Raw genomic sequence first — 15777 nt, forward strand, 5'->3', positions numbered from 1 at the left:
GTGTCAAGTTTCCATATGTTAGTGCTGGTCTCAGTATTAGTGTCTTCCTGTTATATTTTGATAGGCCTATGTGCACCGTGTTCCATTTTGCTTTCCCTGTCTCTTTAGTCTGTAATTAGTGTAAGCTTTATAACTTCCTGTTTCCTCATTACCCTCGGTGTATATATTGTCTCAGACTTCCCTCGCTCTTTGTTGTGTTCTCCCTCTAGCTGTGTGCTGTTTGTTCTGTGTGGGTAATATAAAGTTTTTATTGATTTTGACCTTGACCTTTGACCAATTTTCCCAAAATTAAATCAGTGTTGTATCTACCGTCACATAAAATTTGACAATGATATCTTGAAAACTGTTGATGTTCGAAAAAGCATGTTCAAAAGGAGAACTGTATATTATTACATTATAATATATTGCTATATTAGTACCATTTATCTCTGTTGAGATGTTGTTGTACCTAATTTATTTATTTATTTATTTTTAATTATACTGTTTTTTGTTCTTGATTCTTTTCTTCTTTTTTTCTCTCTCTCTTTTCCCACCAAAAAAACAGAAGAATTGGTAAGCAGAGCCGCGTCTTGATGCATGCTCAATCATCCAGGTAAGTAAATCCCAAAAGGTTCGTTCTATACATCTGGATGTAGCGTTTTCAGTGGGAGAATCTTCTTCAGTCTCAGCTGACTGCAGGTTTCCCCAATCTTAGAAACAGGACATTTGCACAACAACTGAACCTAGTCTACTCAATGAACAATGGTCTGTGAGGTCAGTTCCTTTATCATTAATATGCAAATTGCCATGACCATTGATTAAGCAGATTCACATTATAAGGTCAAAAAATGATCATAATTAACTTTGATCAAGTGATTCTAAATAAAGTAAATTTAGAAATTATTTATATAACACTCTAAGTGACTGACCTGGAACTTTCTTACTTGTATGTGGTGTTGTCGTCCTTTAGTAATGGCATATATGATGCTTACTTTGTGGTCCAGACCATCCAAAAAGCTTCACTAGTGGTGAGTGAAATTCTAGCACTACTTAGCAGATGCTGTCTGTGTATCTGTGCTTTGTACCGCTAAAGTTAAAGATTGCTAGCATTAGCGCGTATTATAGCACTCCACTCTTTCATCCTAATATGGTCACTTCATGGTTCAAAAACACAACAAAGTGATAGCTAAAATGCTAACACTAAAGAGTCGAAATATGTAAAAGCAATGAGTGACATCTGCAGCTGAGCATTAGAGCTGAATTAAGAAAAAAAATCTTAGTGTTCATTTTGAGAATACGGTTGAAAGTTTTTTGAGAAAAAAGTCCAAATGTGGAGATTTAACCTGATGTTCTAAGTCAAACAACTGCCATGGTTGCTATACGCTCTACAAAATGCCTCATGTAGATGAATTTGTGAAACAACTTGATTAGCCAGCTTAGCTAATGTTAGCAATGTACATTTTCTAATCTTCAGGTTTCTGTTGCCATACCTCCCCTGTGTTCCGCTCTTCATGTTTAGACACTCATGTCTTCATGTTTTATCTCGTTTGGTCCTACTTTTCTCTCGTCTGTTTTGTTCTTATATCTGCCCCAGTGTCAAGCGTGTCTTCTTCTCAGTGTGTTTTCTGTTTTATCGTGCTAGTCTCTTGCCCTGTGTTCAGTGTGTTCAATTTTGCTTCCCTCATCTCGTTATGTCTATTAATTCCAGCTTTGTTCCCCTGTGTTTCCGCTTCCCTATATCACCCTGATGTGAATATAAGATAAGATAACTTTTATTAGTCCCACATGTGGGAAATTTGTTATATAGTGTCAGTTTTCCTTTGTCCTTTAGTGCATTTTTTGCCTGTCTGGCTCCTTCTATGTTCCAGGTTTTAGGTTTTTCTATGTTCTTTATGTACCACACCCTTAGTGTTTAATTTCACCCAGTTGAAGTTAGTTACTCTAGTCTCAGCTTACCTTTTGTTAAGATTCAGTTTCAGCCTCTTTATCTGCATTTGGGACTCAAATTTTGGGTCCTCATCCTTACTCCACATGATTTGCGCACCCAGACCGTGACAAGACTTTCTTTCTAATTTCATTATTTCCACTTTATTCTCAAAATAGAATTTCAAGTTTTGACTTGAAAATGAACACTAATACTTGTTTTGTTTTGTTTTTTAATCAGTGTGGCCTAGCCCCTCTTTAATTTGGTCTGTGGATAATTCCCAAACAAAGGTATCTGTAAAAGCGTAAACATGTCATGGTCCTGAGTCTGCCGACTCAGTGTTTTGTGTTTCTTTATGCTTTTGTTTATCCTGAGTATGTATTCTGTTATGATTTGCCAGTTGTTAGGTTACTGTTCTGTGCTTACCCTGGTCCCACTTCTGTGTTCTGTCTGTCTATGGCAGGGGTGGGCAATCTCAGTCCACGAGGGCCGGTGTCCCTGCAGGTTTTAGATGTGTCCTCGAACCAACACAGCTGATTTAAATGGCTAAATTAGCTCCTCAACATGTCCTGAAGTTCCCCAGAGGCCTGGTAACGAACTAATCATGTGATTCAGGTGTGTTGACCCAAGGTGAGATCTAAAACCTGCAGGGACACCGGCCCTTGTGGACTGAGATTGCACACCCCTGGTCTATGGTGTCACACTGTCTGTTTGTGAATCTGTCTGTTTAGTTAGTTCAGTGTCATGTCTGGTTCTCTGTGTCTGAGTTTCCTGTTTTATTCTGAAAGTCCCTGTCTCGTGTGAGTGTGTTCAGTTTACGTTTCCCCTGTCCCGTCAGCTCTGACTTCTTCCAGGTGTGTTGCCCTCCTGTCTCTCATCCCCTGATTACTGCTGTGTGTATTTAAGCCCTGTGTGTTCTCCTGCCTGTTGCCGGTTCGTCTGTGTTCCACGTTGTCCTGTCCCTTGTCTGCGGCTCTTTGCCTCGCTCCCCGTTTCTTATGTTCTCAGGTTTGTTATTTCGTTTTTCCAGTTTAGGTTTCTTTAGTTCCCTGTCATCCCTCACTGCCTATTTGCCACTACACCACCCTGTAAATAAACATCACTCGAATCATGAGTCATCACCTGCATTTTGGGTCCTCCTTTCCTCCAACACCACACAGCTCGCTTCGGCAGCCGTGGCAAAACATGTGTCACATTCCTGCGCTCACCACAGATCCCAGGAGATCTGAGATTGGCTGTGTTATGTTTCTCTCTGCGTGCAGATGGCCACTTGGCGTGATGGTCGAAAACATGAAAAGATTAATATTTTATAAGAAGTAAGTGGTGTGTAGATTTTTGGCCATTTTTAACATCCTATAAATTACAAAATGTTTGAAGTCACCAGTCAGTCTCACTTTATCCCAGTCCCACTAAAATTTCATAAAAGTAGAACGACATTCAACGATATTCAAATCTTTTTTTTTCTTTTTGGATGTAGTCCACAGCTTTTGTAATTTTTTATACTTTGGTAAAAGTATTTCAAACACCAAAACAATTTCTCTAAGATTTAAAGAATTTTTTTTTTTTTAAAAAATCAGCATTAGGGAAACATTATCTCTGCAAAGATTTCTAGGACAATTCAGAGGCTCATTACTAAAAAGGCCAAGGCTCTTCCAGAAATTTTGATTTAAAAAAATAAGCCTGTATTATGTAAAAGCACCCTCAACAGGGAAGTTTGAAATGATGTGTAAAAATAAAAAAAAAACAAAAGAAGAAAAAGCAAAACTGGCTTAGATCCCAAACTGCCACAAAATGAGATCAGTCTTCTCCTGCCACTTTTTCTGGGTATTCCCTCTCTGTCATCATGTCAGTATTATGGTTATCCTTATAAAAAGAGGAAGTTGAATGTGGTTAATTAACCGAGATGTTTTCATTAGCTCTGACTAGGCAGGTAGGTGATTGGTGGAGAGGGCATGCCAAGCAGGAGTCACCAGAATAAAAATGTCCCTGTCATATTAATGGGAGACTAACTGAAGCAGAATAATAGTGGGTGAGGTAGTGGGTTTCTATTTTTAACTTGCCTTTTACTCACTTTATATTTTCGTTTGTTTTTTCTACTGAACATCATTAAAATACATAAGTATCAGTGTTTTTGTGCTACAATAATAATACCAGTGCAGTCCTGATGAAGCAGAATAGACTTGTTTGTATTTTTAAAAACAATATGTAGTATCTAAGGGTCTTTTAAGCTTTTAAAAATAACCTTTTACTGCACTTATCCTGGAATCATTTATTCTACAAATGGAAAACTGTAAAAGTCAAAGGGATGGCTCCTCCACACCGAGAGAGGGTGTGCATTGGTTGATTCTCGGTCATTTCCCCCTGCAATCACCTCTTCTCTTGATCAGGGCAGCGGCGAGCAGGCAGATGTCGGGATGTGACTGTCAGCGGAGGACTTTGGAGGACTGGTGACCAAGCAGGTGGAAAAAACCTTCAGAATAAACAGATAAATAAGGTGGAAACAAGGCAGCTGCGGATGCAGATAACGACTCAACGCGCACCCATCAGTGTGATTTACAGTCCAGTTGGCAATGGTTTTGCTGGTGGCGGATTAATAAACAGTCATAAAGCTTTGGGAGAACGGCTGTGTGTGTTGCAGGAGGACGAGGGTGAAGGCACTGATAGGAGAAAAAGGAGGCGAGAGGGAGAGTGTAACGGAGAGAGAAGTGAGTAGATAAAGCCAGGATTATGAGTGCACTGCCTTACGACTCGCTGTCGGCTCGGCCGAGTCCCAGCAGACAAGCTTTGGACTGGGAGCATGAGCAGCTAGCTGTGCGACGACTGTCTTCACGGAGTCTTGACTTGCTGACTCCGCCTCCTCTTCCTCGTCGACCCTCTGCCATCCCTTGCTACCTGCTGCCTCCATACCAAGGTCAAGAGGAGCAGCTCAGCCTGCAGCAGCAGCAACAGCAGCATCTCTCCTTGTCCGTGTGCTCAGAAGCCTCCCTGGCGCCCCCTGCTCCTCCACCTGTGGGTGCTGGCCCACCCTGCTGCCATTCCGTGGGAGTCATGCACCTCTTGCGTCTGGGTCTCCTAGCCTTCAGCTGCCTCTTCTGGGCAGCTGGACTGGCTATCTTCACACTGGGCGTGTGGGCTCAAATTTCCCTGGCAGACTACATGATGCTCTCCGCCAACCGCTACCCCAATGCCCCGCTCATCCTTCTGTCCACAGGTGCGGCCATCACAGCATGGGGCTTCCTGGGTTGCCTGGGGGTGGCTGCAAACCTGCCTTGCGTGCTAAGGGCTTACGGCTTCTTTCAGCTTGCTGCACTTGTAGCCGGTTTGGCATCAGGACTCTCGGGCCTCTTCTACCGTGAAGAAATTGCCGGTGGATTTCGCAGCGGTTTACAGCGAGCAGTGGCGGGCTACACAGAGGATGAAGGCCGTGCTGATGCTCTAGACAGCCTTCAGAGGGCTCTGAAGTGTTGTGGAGCTGACGGTTGGCGCGACTGGCTTGTGTCTGACTGGGCTATCCAGCATATGAACTTCCTGCCCATTGAGAACGGCACCTCGGTGTCCTTGCCCGACAGCTGCTGCGTGAGGCGAAAGGGTTGCAAGAATCGGCCTCTTCTGGCAGATGACGGTGACGGTGTGGCTGCCGCGGGGATCCATCCGCATGGCTGCTTCCGCAAAGTCTTCAGCTTGGTCAATGACAATGTCTTCCATATTGCTGCTACTGTGCTGGGGTTAGCCTTCACACAGATTGGAGGCATTGCCCTGGCTTGTCTGTTAGCCAATAAACTGGCACCGAGACAGCATGGACGTGTAGTAGCACATTAATACTTAATTAATAAGGCTAGCTGGTGGATTGGCCATTTGGGTTTAATAGAGTTGGGAAGTTTGAAAACCCCCAGGAATTTGTAGGACTTATATAACACTAAAAGTTACTCAAACATATGACACGTGATTCTTTGACAAAACAGTCAAAGGTCCAAACTTGTGTTCAGAAATCCAGCACATTGCTTAAATTCCTTCACTGTCCTTCTTTACAGCTAGATGAGGGAAGCTACAGATAGATGCCAGGGAAGTCAATATGCTCTTTTTCCTCTTTGCATTGCAAAATCGGGCATTTTCCTGAAAAATTTAATACCTTGGGGCTGAGCACTCTATAGATTACCAAACTGATCATTGTGTAGTTAATATTTACTTTAAAATGAAGTATTACAGGAAAAAATGCATATTGCAACTTTAATGATGTTCTTATATTATCCTTCAGCGGTTTCAGTCAAGTTACTACTTTTGTGCGTCACTTTTGCCTTTGCAGCTGTATTACACTCACTGGCCTCAGCATGAATAATGGAGGTTGTCTTCTCATGTAATGTTTTTTGTGCTACATGCAACAGCGTAGGAACAACTGGGTTTGCGTAACAGACTTCAGATCTCACCCGGTGGCAGTACAGTGAGACATTTTCTCCTTTTTGCTGTATGAATTAATTAAGAAATATTTAAATGATGGCATGAAATAATATACCTCTCTGTGTTACATACTTGATCCTTGGACCTTTTCACCTCTGGCACACCTCAGTCCTAAATGCACAGGAATGTTCACCAGCTGTTTTCCACTTTGATCGTTTAGTCTGGCTGTGCTCACAGATGTTTGTATCTACTTCATTTAGTTTTCCCATCTCAGAGATCACTCTGTGCTGGTTTTGGTGCTTTAAAAAGAGATTAATATTACTGTCTGGTATTTTGTGTTGTTTTTACACCCAGTAGTGCGTACTAATTTCCACTGTGTCGAGAGCTTTGGTTAGAGAGTTTATTCAATTATGACTGCTTTCGATCAGTTTCTTCCAGATGTCACTGTGTTGTTCCAAAGCACATCATTGAAAGGTATGACTAGAAACACGCACTACTGGCATGAAACAACAAGCAACAGCAAAAAGTTGGGTTATATAAACATTTGTCTTGCTCTTCTTCTTAGATTTTTAGCTTAGCATTATACTTGTGAGACATATGCAACCTTATAAAGAAAGTATTTCAATAAGATGAATGTGAATGTGTTTTATTGTACATGTTTTAGTATTACTATGCACTGAAATTATATGAAACCCTTTCAGCCTTCTCATTATGGTGCATCTCCAAATTTCTTCCTTTTTATTGTTCTTATTAATGTAATATATGATAAACGTTCCCTATTTAATAATGCATAACTGGTATATGATTACCAGCTCTGCAAGCAAGCATGACCTACACTGTAAACTATTTATGTAAACAATAAACAAAGAAAACACTTGCCTAAATATGTGATATAATGTTGATTGCCACAGTCTTCTACCCTCGATTATGTTAAATGTATAAATTCTGGTAATGAAGAATTGATGCATAATAAACATGTTGTGAAGCTCTTTGGGGTTCTAATGTGTTTTTCTTTCTCTTTAATGTTGATTTATAGCCTTCATCTTTAATGTGGGAACCTTTTGCATGCATTTTAAAGAGCTATAGAAGCAGCTCTATGTCTTTATTTCGTTGGGAAGGTCATGCTGGAGGTGTGCCAGAGCAGGAAATTCTCATTGCATTGAGAAGTAGATCATGGCTGGGACCTCTGGCCACGTAAATCTGAATTATTGCTAACTGAGTGACATCTCATTTCTGCTGTGCACCTGAGACGATGGTGATTAGATCTGCCCTTGAAGGGAGATAACAGAGTGCAGCATATGCACAGCTGAGGGTGATGAAACAGAGCACCCTGAGCCAGCATTGATTGGTCAATGGAGCACAAAATAATAAATTATGGAAATAGAAATTGTGATCAAGTCTTTCATACTTTACCCCCACATTTACCTTAAAACCAACATCTATGACTGTTAGATGTAGAGAGACTTTAGGCTATGACCTCTGAACAATGACAACCATTTTCATGACCTAATTATGCTATTGATTAGCCTACATTGTGCTCTAATAAGGTTTCTGTCTGATTAGGCTGTGCTTGTTGTATCCTATTTTGCCCGAGGTTAGGCCATGCCTCCACCTCCAGTTTAATCAAACCAAAGAGGAGCTCTGAGAGAGATTTAGACACCTGAATTCAGACAAACGCCAAACTTTTTATGCTCTATTTCTAGTCCATTTGAATTGAATCAAAGGTCTGAACCCAGCATACACGATTTTTTAACGCCATTGCATGAAATCAAAGGCTCATCAGGTACAAAAATAAATGTCTGCAATGTGTGCAAGTTATGCACATAAACACAACATGAAAAGTGGAAAAATAATCCGTAGTCACTGAGCTAAATAATAAAACATTTACTGCTACTACTAATATTAAGCTCAAGTGCTTCAGCCTTGCCACAGGCTACATATTGTGGCACCCCCAAACCTTTAAGATTTTTAACCTACTCAAACAAATGTGGCCTTGGGCTCTTTACCAAGGTGGGTGTGTCCTTTAGCAAGTCTCCTGAATCTGATAACAGGATTCCTCCTCTTTGGTTTTGGTTTTTGGCAGTGCGTTGAGGAATTCTGGAGCCCACCCTATCAGGAGAAATACCTTAGATACAGTTCTGTGAATACATGTAGTGTGAAATCATCACGTAAATGTTTTCACACTGTCGAGATCTATCCATGTCTGCTTTTCCCCCCCACTATTTTAAATCGTTTTGTTGAATTATGAGAAGGGAGGAGGACCGTGTGGTGCTCCAGGTTTTGTTTCGGCTCTCCGCCTCTTTAAGTCTGCACCACATCTGATACTTTGGGCCTTTGTCGTTTGCACCGCAGTGAGTGCTCTGCTCCACATTTTGCTTGGCTGTTCTCACCACACGGGCGCTCACCCGTGGCTACGTAAAAAGCCGCTGCGCACCGCTTCGGAAATGTAGCTTTGCGCGTCCCCGGCGGTCTCCAAAAAATGGACCTAAAATCCGAACTCCTGAAGTCCATCTGGTACGCTTTCACGTCGCTGGACGTGGAGAAGTGCGGGAAAGTTTCCAAGTCGCAGTTAAAGGTAAGGAGAATTTTAGTGCGAGACGTTTTTAAGATCAGGAAACTGAGACCGAGGGGCGTCCGCTGGAGAGAGCACAGAGACAAACACAAACGCTTTATATTCTTGCAGTTTTACTTTGGTCATCACTTCGACTCTGTCTAAAGTCAGAACTCAAACGTAGTGGTGTGTACGTGTGGTGGCATACTGTGCGTGAATTCGTGTTGTAATCAGAGGAACATGAGACACGCAGACAGATTAAAAGCTCGCACTCAAATCCAGATCTTTTCAGACATTAACAGACGTTTAGCCTGTTCAGAGTGGAGGTGAAAGTCCAACCTTATCATGGCCTTGATACCACACAAAATTGTCAGGGTTTCTAAATAAAAGACGAATATTATGTTTTGCCTTCTTTTCCCCTCGGTAGGTTTTATTTTGCCTGTTAACTTGCTTTCCCTCCACTCCCTACATGCCTAACTGACCCCCCCCCCTCTTGGTTAGAAGAATCCAGGGAAATAGCAGAAAGCTGCCCTGACATGCTTACTCACTGGTGACTAGCTGCCTGTGCTTGTGAGCGTTTGTTTGCTGATATGTGAAGAAACAAGGGAGTGTGCGGGAGTTGTGCTTAGTTTTATCCATCCACTTATGCTGTATGTCTGTTTGAATTCTCCAGGTGCTGTCCCACAACTTGTACACAGTGTTGAACATCCCACATGATCCCGTTGCTCTGGAGCAGCATTTCCAGGATGATGATGATGGACCAGTGTCTAATCATGGCTACATGCCCTACCTCAGCAAATACATACTGGATAAGGTAATGTAAAAAATACAATCTATGCAAAGGGTTTTCCTTCAGCTGCAGTTATACTTGTATTTATGTTGTTCAAAACTCTTACGAACACATCACTGAGCAGTACCTTTACCCTCGATCTCATGCTCCTTCATTACCACGATCATTAACTTAAGTTTATGTTTACATTGCGTGCCAGCTGGTCGTGCAGTACTGTGTGCCGATCTGCAGTTGAATGACATTCCCATTTCATGCAGTATTTACTCAGTTTCGAGTAACACTTGCAAAAACCTACAGTACCCGGCTAACTTAAAAAGAAATTCAGAACCGACTAGTTGTTGGTTTTGGACTTATTGAGATGAGGAAAATATAGCCCTTATATCTATTTTACATTTTCCCTTTAATTTAACCTAGCTGTGCCTGAATACTTCCAGCTAGTACTTTATTAACAGTTCAGTCAAACCCCCTGGGTTTTGTTTTGTCAGGTTTTTCTTTGTTTGTAACTATTGTTACATTGCTTACAACCAGAAATGAAGATTACAAAGCGAGATTAGTTAGCAGGCTATCGTGATCTTAAAGTCAGACATTCCAGCGACACAAAGGTCGACTCTCTTTTGACATTATGCTGAGACCGTAACGTGGTCGGGCAGTTTATGTTCAGAGTTTCAGTTTTGAAAGCCCAACATTCTCTGCTGAAGAAATACGTGTTAGCTAGCCTAATAGTCACACTGTGCTTCAGAGCTGCCTTAAACCTTCGGCACAGATTCAACAAGATGCTGGAAACATTCCCCAGAGATTATGGTGACATGATAGCATCACACAGTTGGTGCACATCTCCCATTCCACTACATCACAAAGGTACTTTATTGGATGGAAATCTGGTGGCTGTGGAGGCCATTTAATTCAAGTGAACTCTTTATCATGTTACAGAAACCAGTTTGAGATTATTTGAGCTTCGTGACATGGAGCATGGAAGCATCCATCAGAGGAAGTGTACACTGTGGTCATAAAGGGGTGGATATGGTCAGCAAAAACAAACAAACAAACAAAAAAAACTGTAATTTTTTTTAAGCACACGTTGAATTTGACTATTTACACTTTATGAAAACCTCTCTCAAAAAACAGAAAATGTACTGGCAGAAAATCACTGGGACTTTTTCAATTTTTATAGCGCAGCTGGGTTCTTTTTACAGTGACTCTCAGGTAGGCTGCAATCTTTCAGTGATTCTTAGTTGGTACTCAGGGGTAAAAGTGTGTCAAAAAAGTATTCCCACCACTATTACATCAACAAAAAATACTTGTCACAGCAGAGATCAAAACTCCTCAGACCAGAAAACATTTTCCCAATTATATTTTGTCCTGTTTCGGTGAGCCTGTGTGAATTACAGCCTCAGTTTCCTGTTTTAGCTGATAGAAGTGTGGCCTTCTGCTGCTGTAGCCCATCTATTTCAATGTTTGACTGTTTTGTACATCAGAGATGCTCTTCTCCATACCTTTGTTGTAATGAGTAGTTATTTCAATCACTGTTGAAGCAGTCAAGGGATTTTTTACCACTCAATGTTTTCTCTTTTTCTGACCATTCTCTGTAAACCCCAGAGAATGCTGTGTGGGGAAATCCCAGCAGATCAGCAGTTTTTTGACATAGACTATCTGGCACCAACAATCATGCCATTTAAAGTCACTAAAATCATCTTTCTTCCCCATTCTGATGCTCAGTTTGCACTTCAGTAGGTCGTCTTTACTTAATAATATCTACACGCCTAAATGCATTGATCTGCTGCCATGTGACTGGCTAATTAAATATTTGTGTTAATGAGAAGCCAAACAGGTGTATCTAACAAAATGAGTGCACCTCACTAGCAACATAGCAGTGGAAATGTGTGTCACATTGTCACAGGATTTTCCATGTACTCAGCTGGTGATATTTTTATGCTTGATGCCAATGCTGCTGAAGTCCTTTTTTTACACTGTTAAGAGTTGTAGCTGAGTTATTGTAACTTAATGATCTTCTGAAGCAGTCAGTCTTATTTGCAGCAGCAGTGTTGTGTTTTACTCTTATATTTATATAAACTTTAGAGATCTTTGTAACCCGTTTCTTCTGACTGCAGCACGCAGTGCTCAGTCGAGTCCCATTTTATATAAGTGTGCACAGAGATTGAAGCAGAAAGCGTGAGTTAATCGAGAAAGATGATAACCAGTGTCATGATAAGAAAGCCAGGCAGTGTTGAACTTCCTTCATAACACACCCCTCAGGAAACAAATAATCTTATGTAAAACTGTTTTAAAAAGTGCAATTTTAGTTTCAGTTCAGAGCATTTCCAGTTTTGCATTTCCAGGTCAAAAAGGGGATGTTTGATAAGGAGAAATTTGATGACCTGTGCTGGACAATGACCATGAAGAAGAACTTCAGAAGGGTGCCACAGGGGACACTGCTATCGGAAAGGGACTGCTTCAAGCTCTTCTGTTTATTCAACCTTCTGTCAGAGGACCGATACCCACTGGTGATGATACCAGAGGAGGTAATAGTTATGAAGAATAAGGAGAGTGAAATGTGTTCACTGAGAATTTGTAGAAACACTTAAAGTTGGAGAGGATTTTATTTTAGGCAACTGCTTGAGGCCTGATTCATTAGGGCTTTCTTGAAAAGGCTCAAATCCACAGTGATTATATTTTAAGTCATTTGTATGCTATAAATGGAAAAATGGACACACATTGTACAAAAAGTTAAACAATTCACTTTTGATTTAAAAGAAACAATTTAAGAGAGTTAGAGGAACAAACACCAGCAACGCTTGTAGTTTTTAGACACTGCTATACCCAAATACCCAAAAAGAAATATAATTTGTGTGTGATGACAGAGTTAGGACAGTTTAAAGATTTTCTCAGTAGGAAAATACAAGTGCAAGTAAGTTAGTTAATGAGGCTCTTCCTTCCTGCACTTCCTCCATAATGCTTTTGGTTTCCTGTCGACAGAGATAAAAATAAACGGCTTCTGTAGAAGTCACTCAGTGAGCTCCTCATGAAGAGTGATATCCCAAAACCACAGAATACAATCTGTGTTGAGTCAGTATTTGCATTGTCGGTGCCGTTAATATTTGGTTTTAGCGATGTGCAAAAAGTTTCGTATACAAATATTTGAATGCTTCTAGGTGGAGTATCTCCTCAAGAAAATCTCCACTGCGATGAGCGAGGAGTGGGATGGGAAGCCCATGGAGGACTTACTATCGCAGGATGCTACAGTGTGGGAAGAGGGAATGTCCGTGTGGACCTTCCTGGAGGATATGAGTGCAGGCCGGCTGCTGAGCGTCACCAGCGCTGAGGCCTTCAGCCTGGCTTTAGATGAGGTGTTCCTGGAGATCTATCACAGCGTTCTCAAGAGAGTGAGTTGTGCTGTGTCACTGGAGCCTATTTGACTGCTCCCTTGACATTTTTGTCTTTCTTTGTTCTTCAATTGATCCCTTGTTTTGTAGGGTTACATGTGGAAAAAGGGGCATGTGCGTAGGAATTGGACTGAGCGCTGGTTTGTGCTGAAGCCCTCCTCCATGGCCTACTATGTCAGCGAGGACTTAAAAGACAAGAGAGGGGAGATCCAGCTGGATAGGAACTGTGTCATAGAGGTTAGTGAGGAAAACTCAGCATGTTTAACTCTTCACCAACCAACGCTGTGACTTACATACATTTTTTTGTTTCAGTCTATTCCAGACAGGGAGGGGAAGCGCTGTCTGTTCTGTGTGAAAACCCATAGTAAAACCTACGAGATGAGCGCGCCTGACCAGAAACAGAAAGTGGAGTGGACTCAAGGTGTGTAACTTACAATGTGTGTGCTCATTGGTTTAGTGTGGTTGAAATGTACTGAAGCTTATCATAGTGTATATAAATAATTCCAGGATCTTTCAGATATATTGAGGCCACTTGTCAAACAATCTGTGTTTCATTGGTTGCTAATTATTTGTGTTTCTTTTGCCAATGATTAAGAAAACTTTCAGAAGTCAGCTGAAGCTTATAAAATGTTGACTAAGTCACAGTTACAGCCAGACTCGATAATGCTAAAATAGTTTTCCCTCGATGTTTTGGGTCAGTATCTCCACAATTCATCGTGCCACTTCTATAAGCAGTCACACCTTCAATAAACACTAGTGACTCAGTTCTTTGTCTCCACCATGTTTGACGGAGGACGTTGTCTACATTTCCAAGTTAAACTCAATTTCATCTTTACAATATTTTTCATAACTGTGCAGGCTCTTTTTTATTCTTAGTAATGTTTAACCTGACCTTCCAGTTCTTGAGCGTAACCAGTGCTTTGGACCTTGTTGTAAGCTCTCTGTATTTCCATTCATGAAGGCACCTCTTGATTACAGACTTTAACAGTGATATCTCTACCTATACTCTGATAGGTGTATTTTAGGTTTTCAGCCTAATGATGGCCTCCTTCATTTGCACTGATATCTCTTTGGGTCTCCTCTTTAAAATTACAGATATTATGTCTGCTTTATTTGTCATAAAATAACAAGGGGACTCACTGAAACTGCTTTTTAGCCAATTGGTGTTTTTGAGCATTTGAAAATGGAGGACTGTGTATAAAAATGGCTGTAATTCCTAAAGAGTTAATGCATTATTTTTTCAAAAACCTTTGAATTAAAGGTGAAAGTCTGCACTTCAGTCACGTCTTGATTGTTTAATTTAAAATTTACTGTGGTGTTGGACAGAGATAAAGCACAGAAATGGTCTCTGGTAACTATATAAAAACTGCTTTCAACCATGACTCAGTGCCATTAACTTCCACAAGAAGCATTATAGAATGCAGCTGTCTACGAATGGAGAAAATCAAGGACTTTCTCCTTTTATCAGAAGGAGTTTTAAGAGTTGAGAAAAAAGAAGCAATGACCAAAAACACTGCACAACACTATTAAGCATGGTGCAGGTAGCATCATGATTTTAGGTTATGCAAGTCTCTTAAACAGCTGCAAGAAAAGGTGTGATGGAGGTTGTTGATACTAAATGAGATTTAACTAGTTAGTTACTGCTTCCTGTAATAACAAATTGTGTTTGCCTACGATTGTGACTGAGATAAGGAGCCACATTTCATGAATAATAGGTTCAGACAGCTTGGTAATTTGAAAAGAGGTCACTGACAGAGGGGCACAAAACACCTCTTCTACAAAAAAAGACAAAGAAGTACAAAGTTTGGGTTAAAGTGGACATAACTATTTTTTTTACAGCTCTGCCTTGTAACACTGAGACGCATCTTTTTTTTTTTCATGAAAGAATGCTGCCATGGCTTTCTCATGTAAAAGCAAAGTGTACATGTAGTTCGTATCTTTGCTTTGTTCGTAGGCTGTTCATTCTATTTATAGCAGCAAATGTGGTGTCTGCAAAGATTAATGATAGTGTGGCAGCTGATCCAGGTGATAATGAAGGTGATGATGAGGGTTTGCTAAGATGCAACTCATAGCAAGAAGTCTTTTCTGAGGGAAGCTATAAAAGGAATATATTGTTTTTTTAATTGTTTTAATATATTATTTTCTATAGCAAGGCAACAAAATTGCATTACTATTTTTATGTATTCTTTCACTATTCAGCCATTCAAACTGCCCTCCGTCTTCAGAGTGAGGGAAAGTCTTCCCTTCACCATGAACTCAAACTGAAGAGACGGATCCAGCGGGAAAACAGTCAGCGGGAACGCAGCCGGAGCGCCCGCAGCAGCTGCAGCAGCAGGGGCAGCCAATCTGATGACTCGACTATCCATGAGACAGAGAAGACAGAAAAAGAGAAAGACAAACAGGACTTAGAGATTGAAAACATTATCAAGGTAAGTGAGGGCTATAAGAATCTTTTTTTGTAATATTTATTTAATTACATCATGCACCAAACTATCCATGGTAGTGATTATTTAACTAAGTCATAGTGGCACTGGGCAGCTGCCAGTGCAGTTCATTTTGTCCATTTAAAAAGTACCATGTACACTCACTGGCCACATTTTTGTTAGATACACCTGTTGAGCTGCTCATTAGGTCAAATACCTAATCAGCCTATCACATGGCAGCAGCTCAGTGCATTTAGGCATGTATACATTAATAAGATGACCTGCTGAAGGTCAAAGGTCAAATGGGATTTAAATGACTTTGAACATGCATTGTT

The 15777-nt window shown here is 40.8% G+C and overlaps 2 protein-coding genes across 2 annotated transcripts; both read left to right on the forward strand.

Annotated features, from left to right (window-relative positions):
- Positions 1-4591: 4591 nt before the first annotated feature.
- Positions 4592-7040, forward strand: LOC146556023 (tetraspanin-7-like). Its single transcript, XM_085252316.1, has one exon. The coding sequence runs from the start codon at positions 4631-4633 to the stop codon at positions 5720-5722; it is 1092 nt and encodes a 363-aa protein (XP_085108442.1). The 5' UTR covers positions 4592-4630; the 3' UTR covers positions 5723-7040.
- A 1481-nt stretch (positions 7041-8521) lies between these two features.
- LOC146556024 (differentially expressed in FDCP 6 homolog) lies at positions 8522-15677 on the forward strand. The gene is made up of 7 exons (XM_085252570.1): positions 8522-8873; positions 9523-9663; positions 11976-12158; positions 12789-13019; positions 13110-13256; positions 13332-13440; positions 15219-15677. Exons 1-7 carry the CDS (start codon positions 8778-8780, stop codon positions 15479-15481), a joined length of 1170 nt encoding a protein of 389 aa, XP_085108696.1. The 5' UTR covers positions 8522-8777; the 3' UTR covers positions 15482-15677.
- The last annotated feature ends 100 nt before the right edge of the window (positions 15678-15777 follow it).

This window comes from Mchenga conophoros, linkage group LG17 (genome assembly GCF_057382185.1).
Source record: "Mchenga conophoros isolate Kocher_MC1m ecotype Shallow Benthic linkage group LG17, M_conophoros_male_GT1.1, whole genome shotgun sequence".
In the NCBI taxonomy this organism is placed as follows: domain Eukaryota; kingdom Metazoa; phylum Chordata; class Actinopteri; order Cichliformes; family Cichlidae; genus Mchenga; species Mchenga conophoros.

Excerpts from the sequence above, each read along its gene's own strand:
- LOC146556024 (XM_085252570.1), top strand. The coding sequence starts at position 8,778 with ATGGACCTAAAATCCGAACTCCTGAAGTCCATCTGGTACGCTTTCACG. Across the intron at positions 8,874-9,522 it reads TTTCCAAGTCGCAGTTAAAG|GTGCTGTCCCACAACTTGTA; the intron begins GTAAGGAGAATT and ends TGAATTCTCCAG. Across the intron at positions 13,020-13,109 it reads ATCACAGCGTTCTCAAGAGA|GGTTACATGTGGAAAAAGGG; the intron begins GTGAGTTGTGCT and ends CTTGTTTTGTAG.
- LOC146556023 (XM_085252316.1), top strand. The coding sequence starts at position 4,631 with ATGAGTGCACTGCCTTACGACTCGCTGTCGGCTCGGCCGAGTCCCAGC.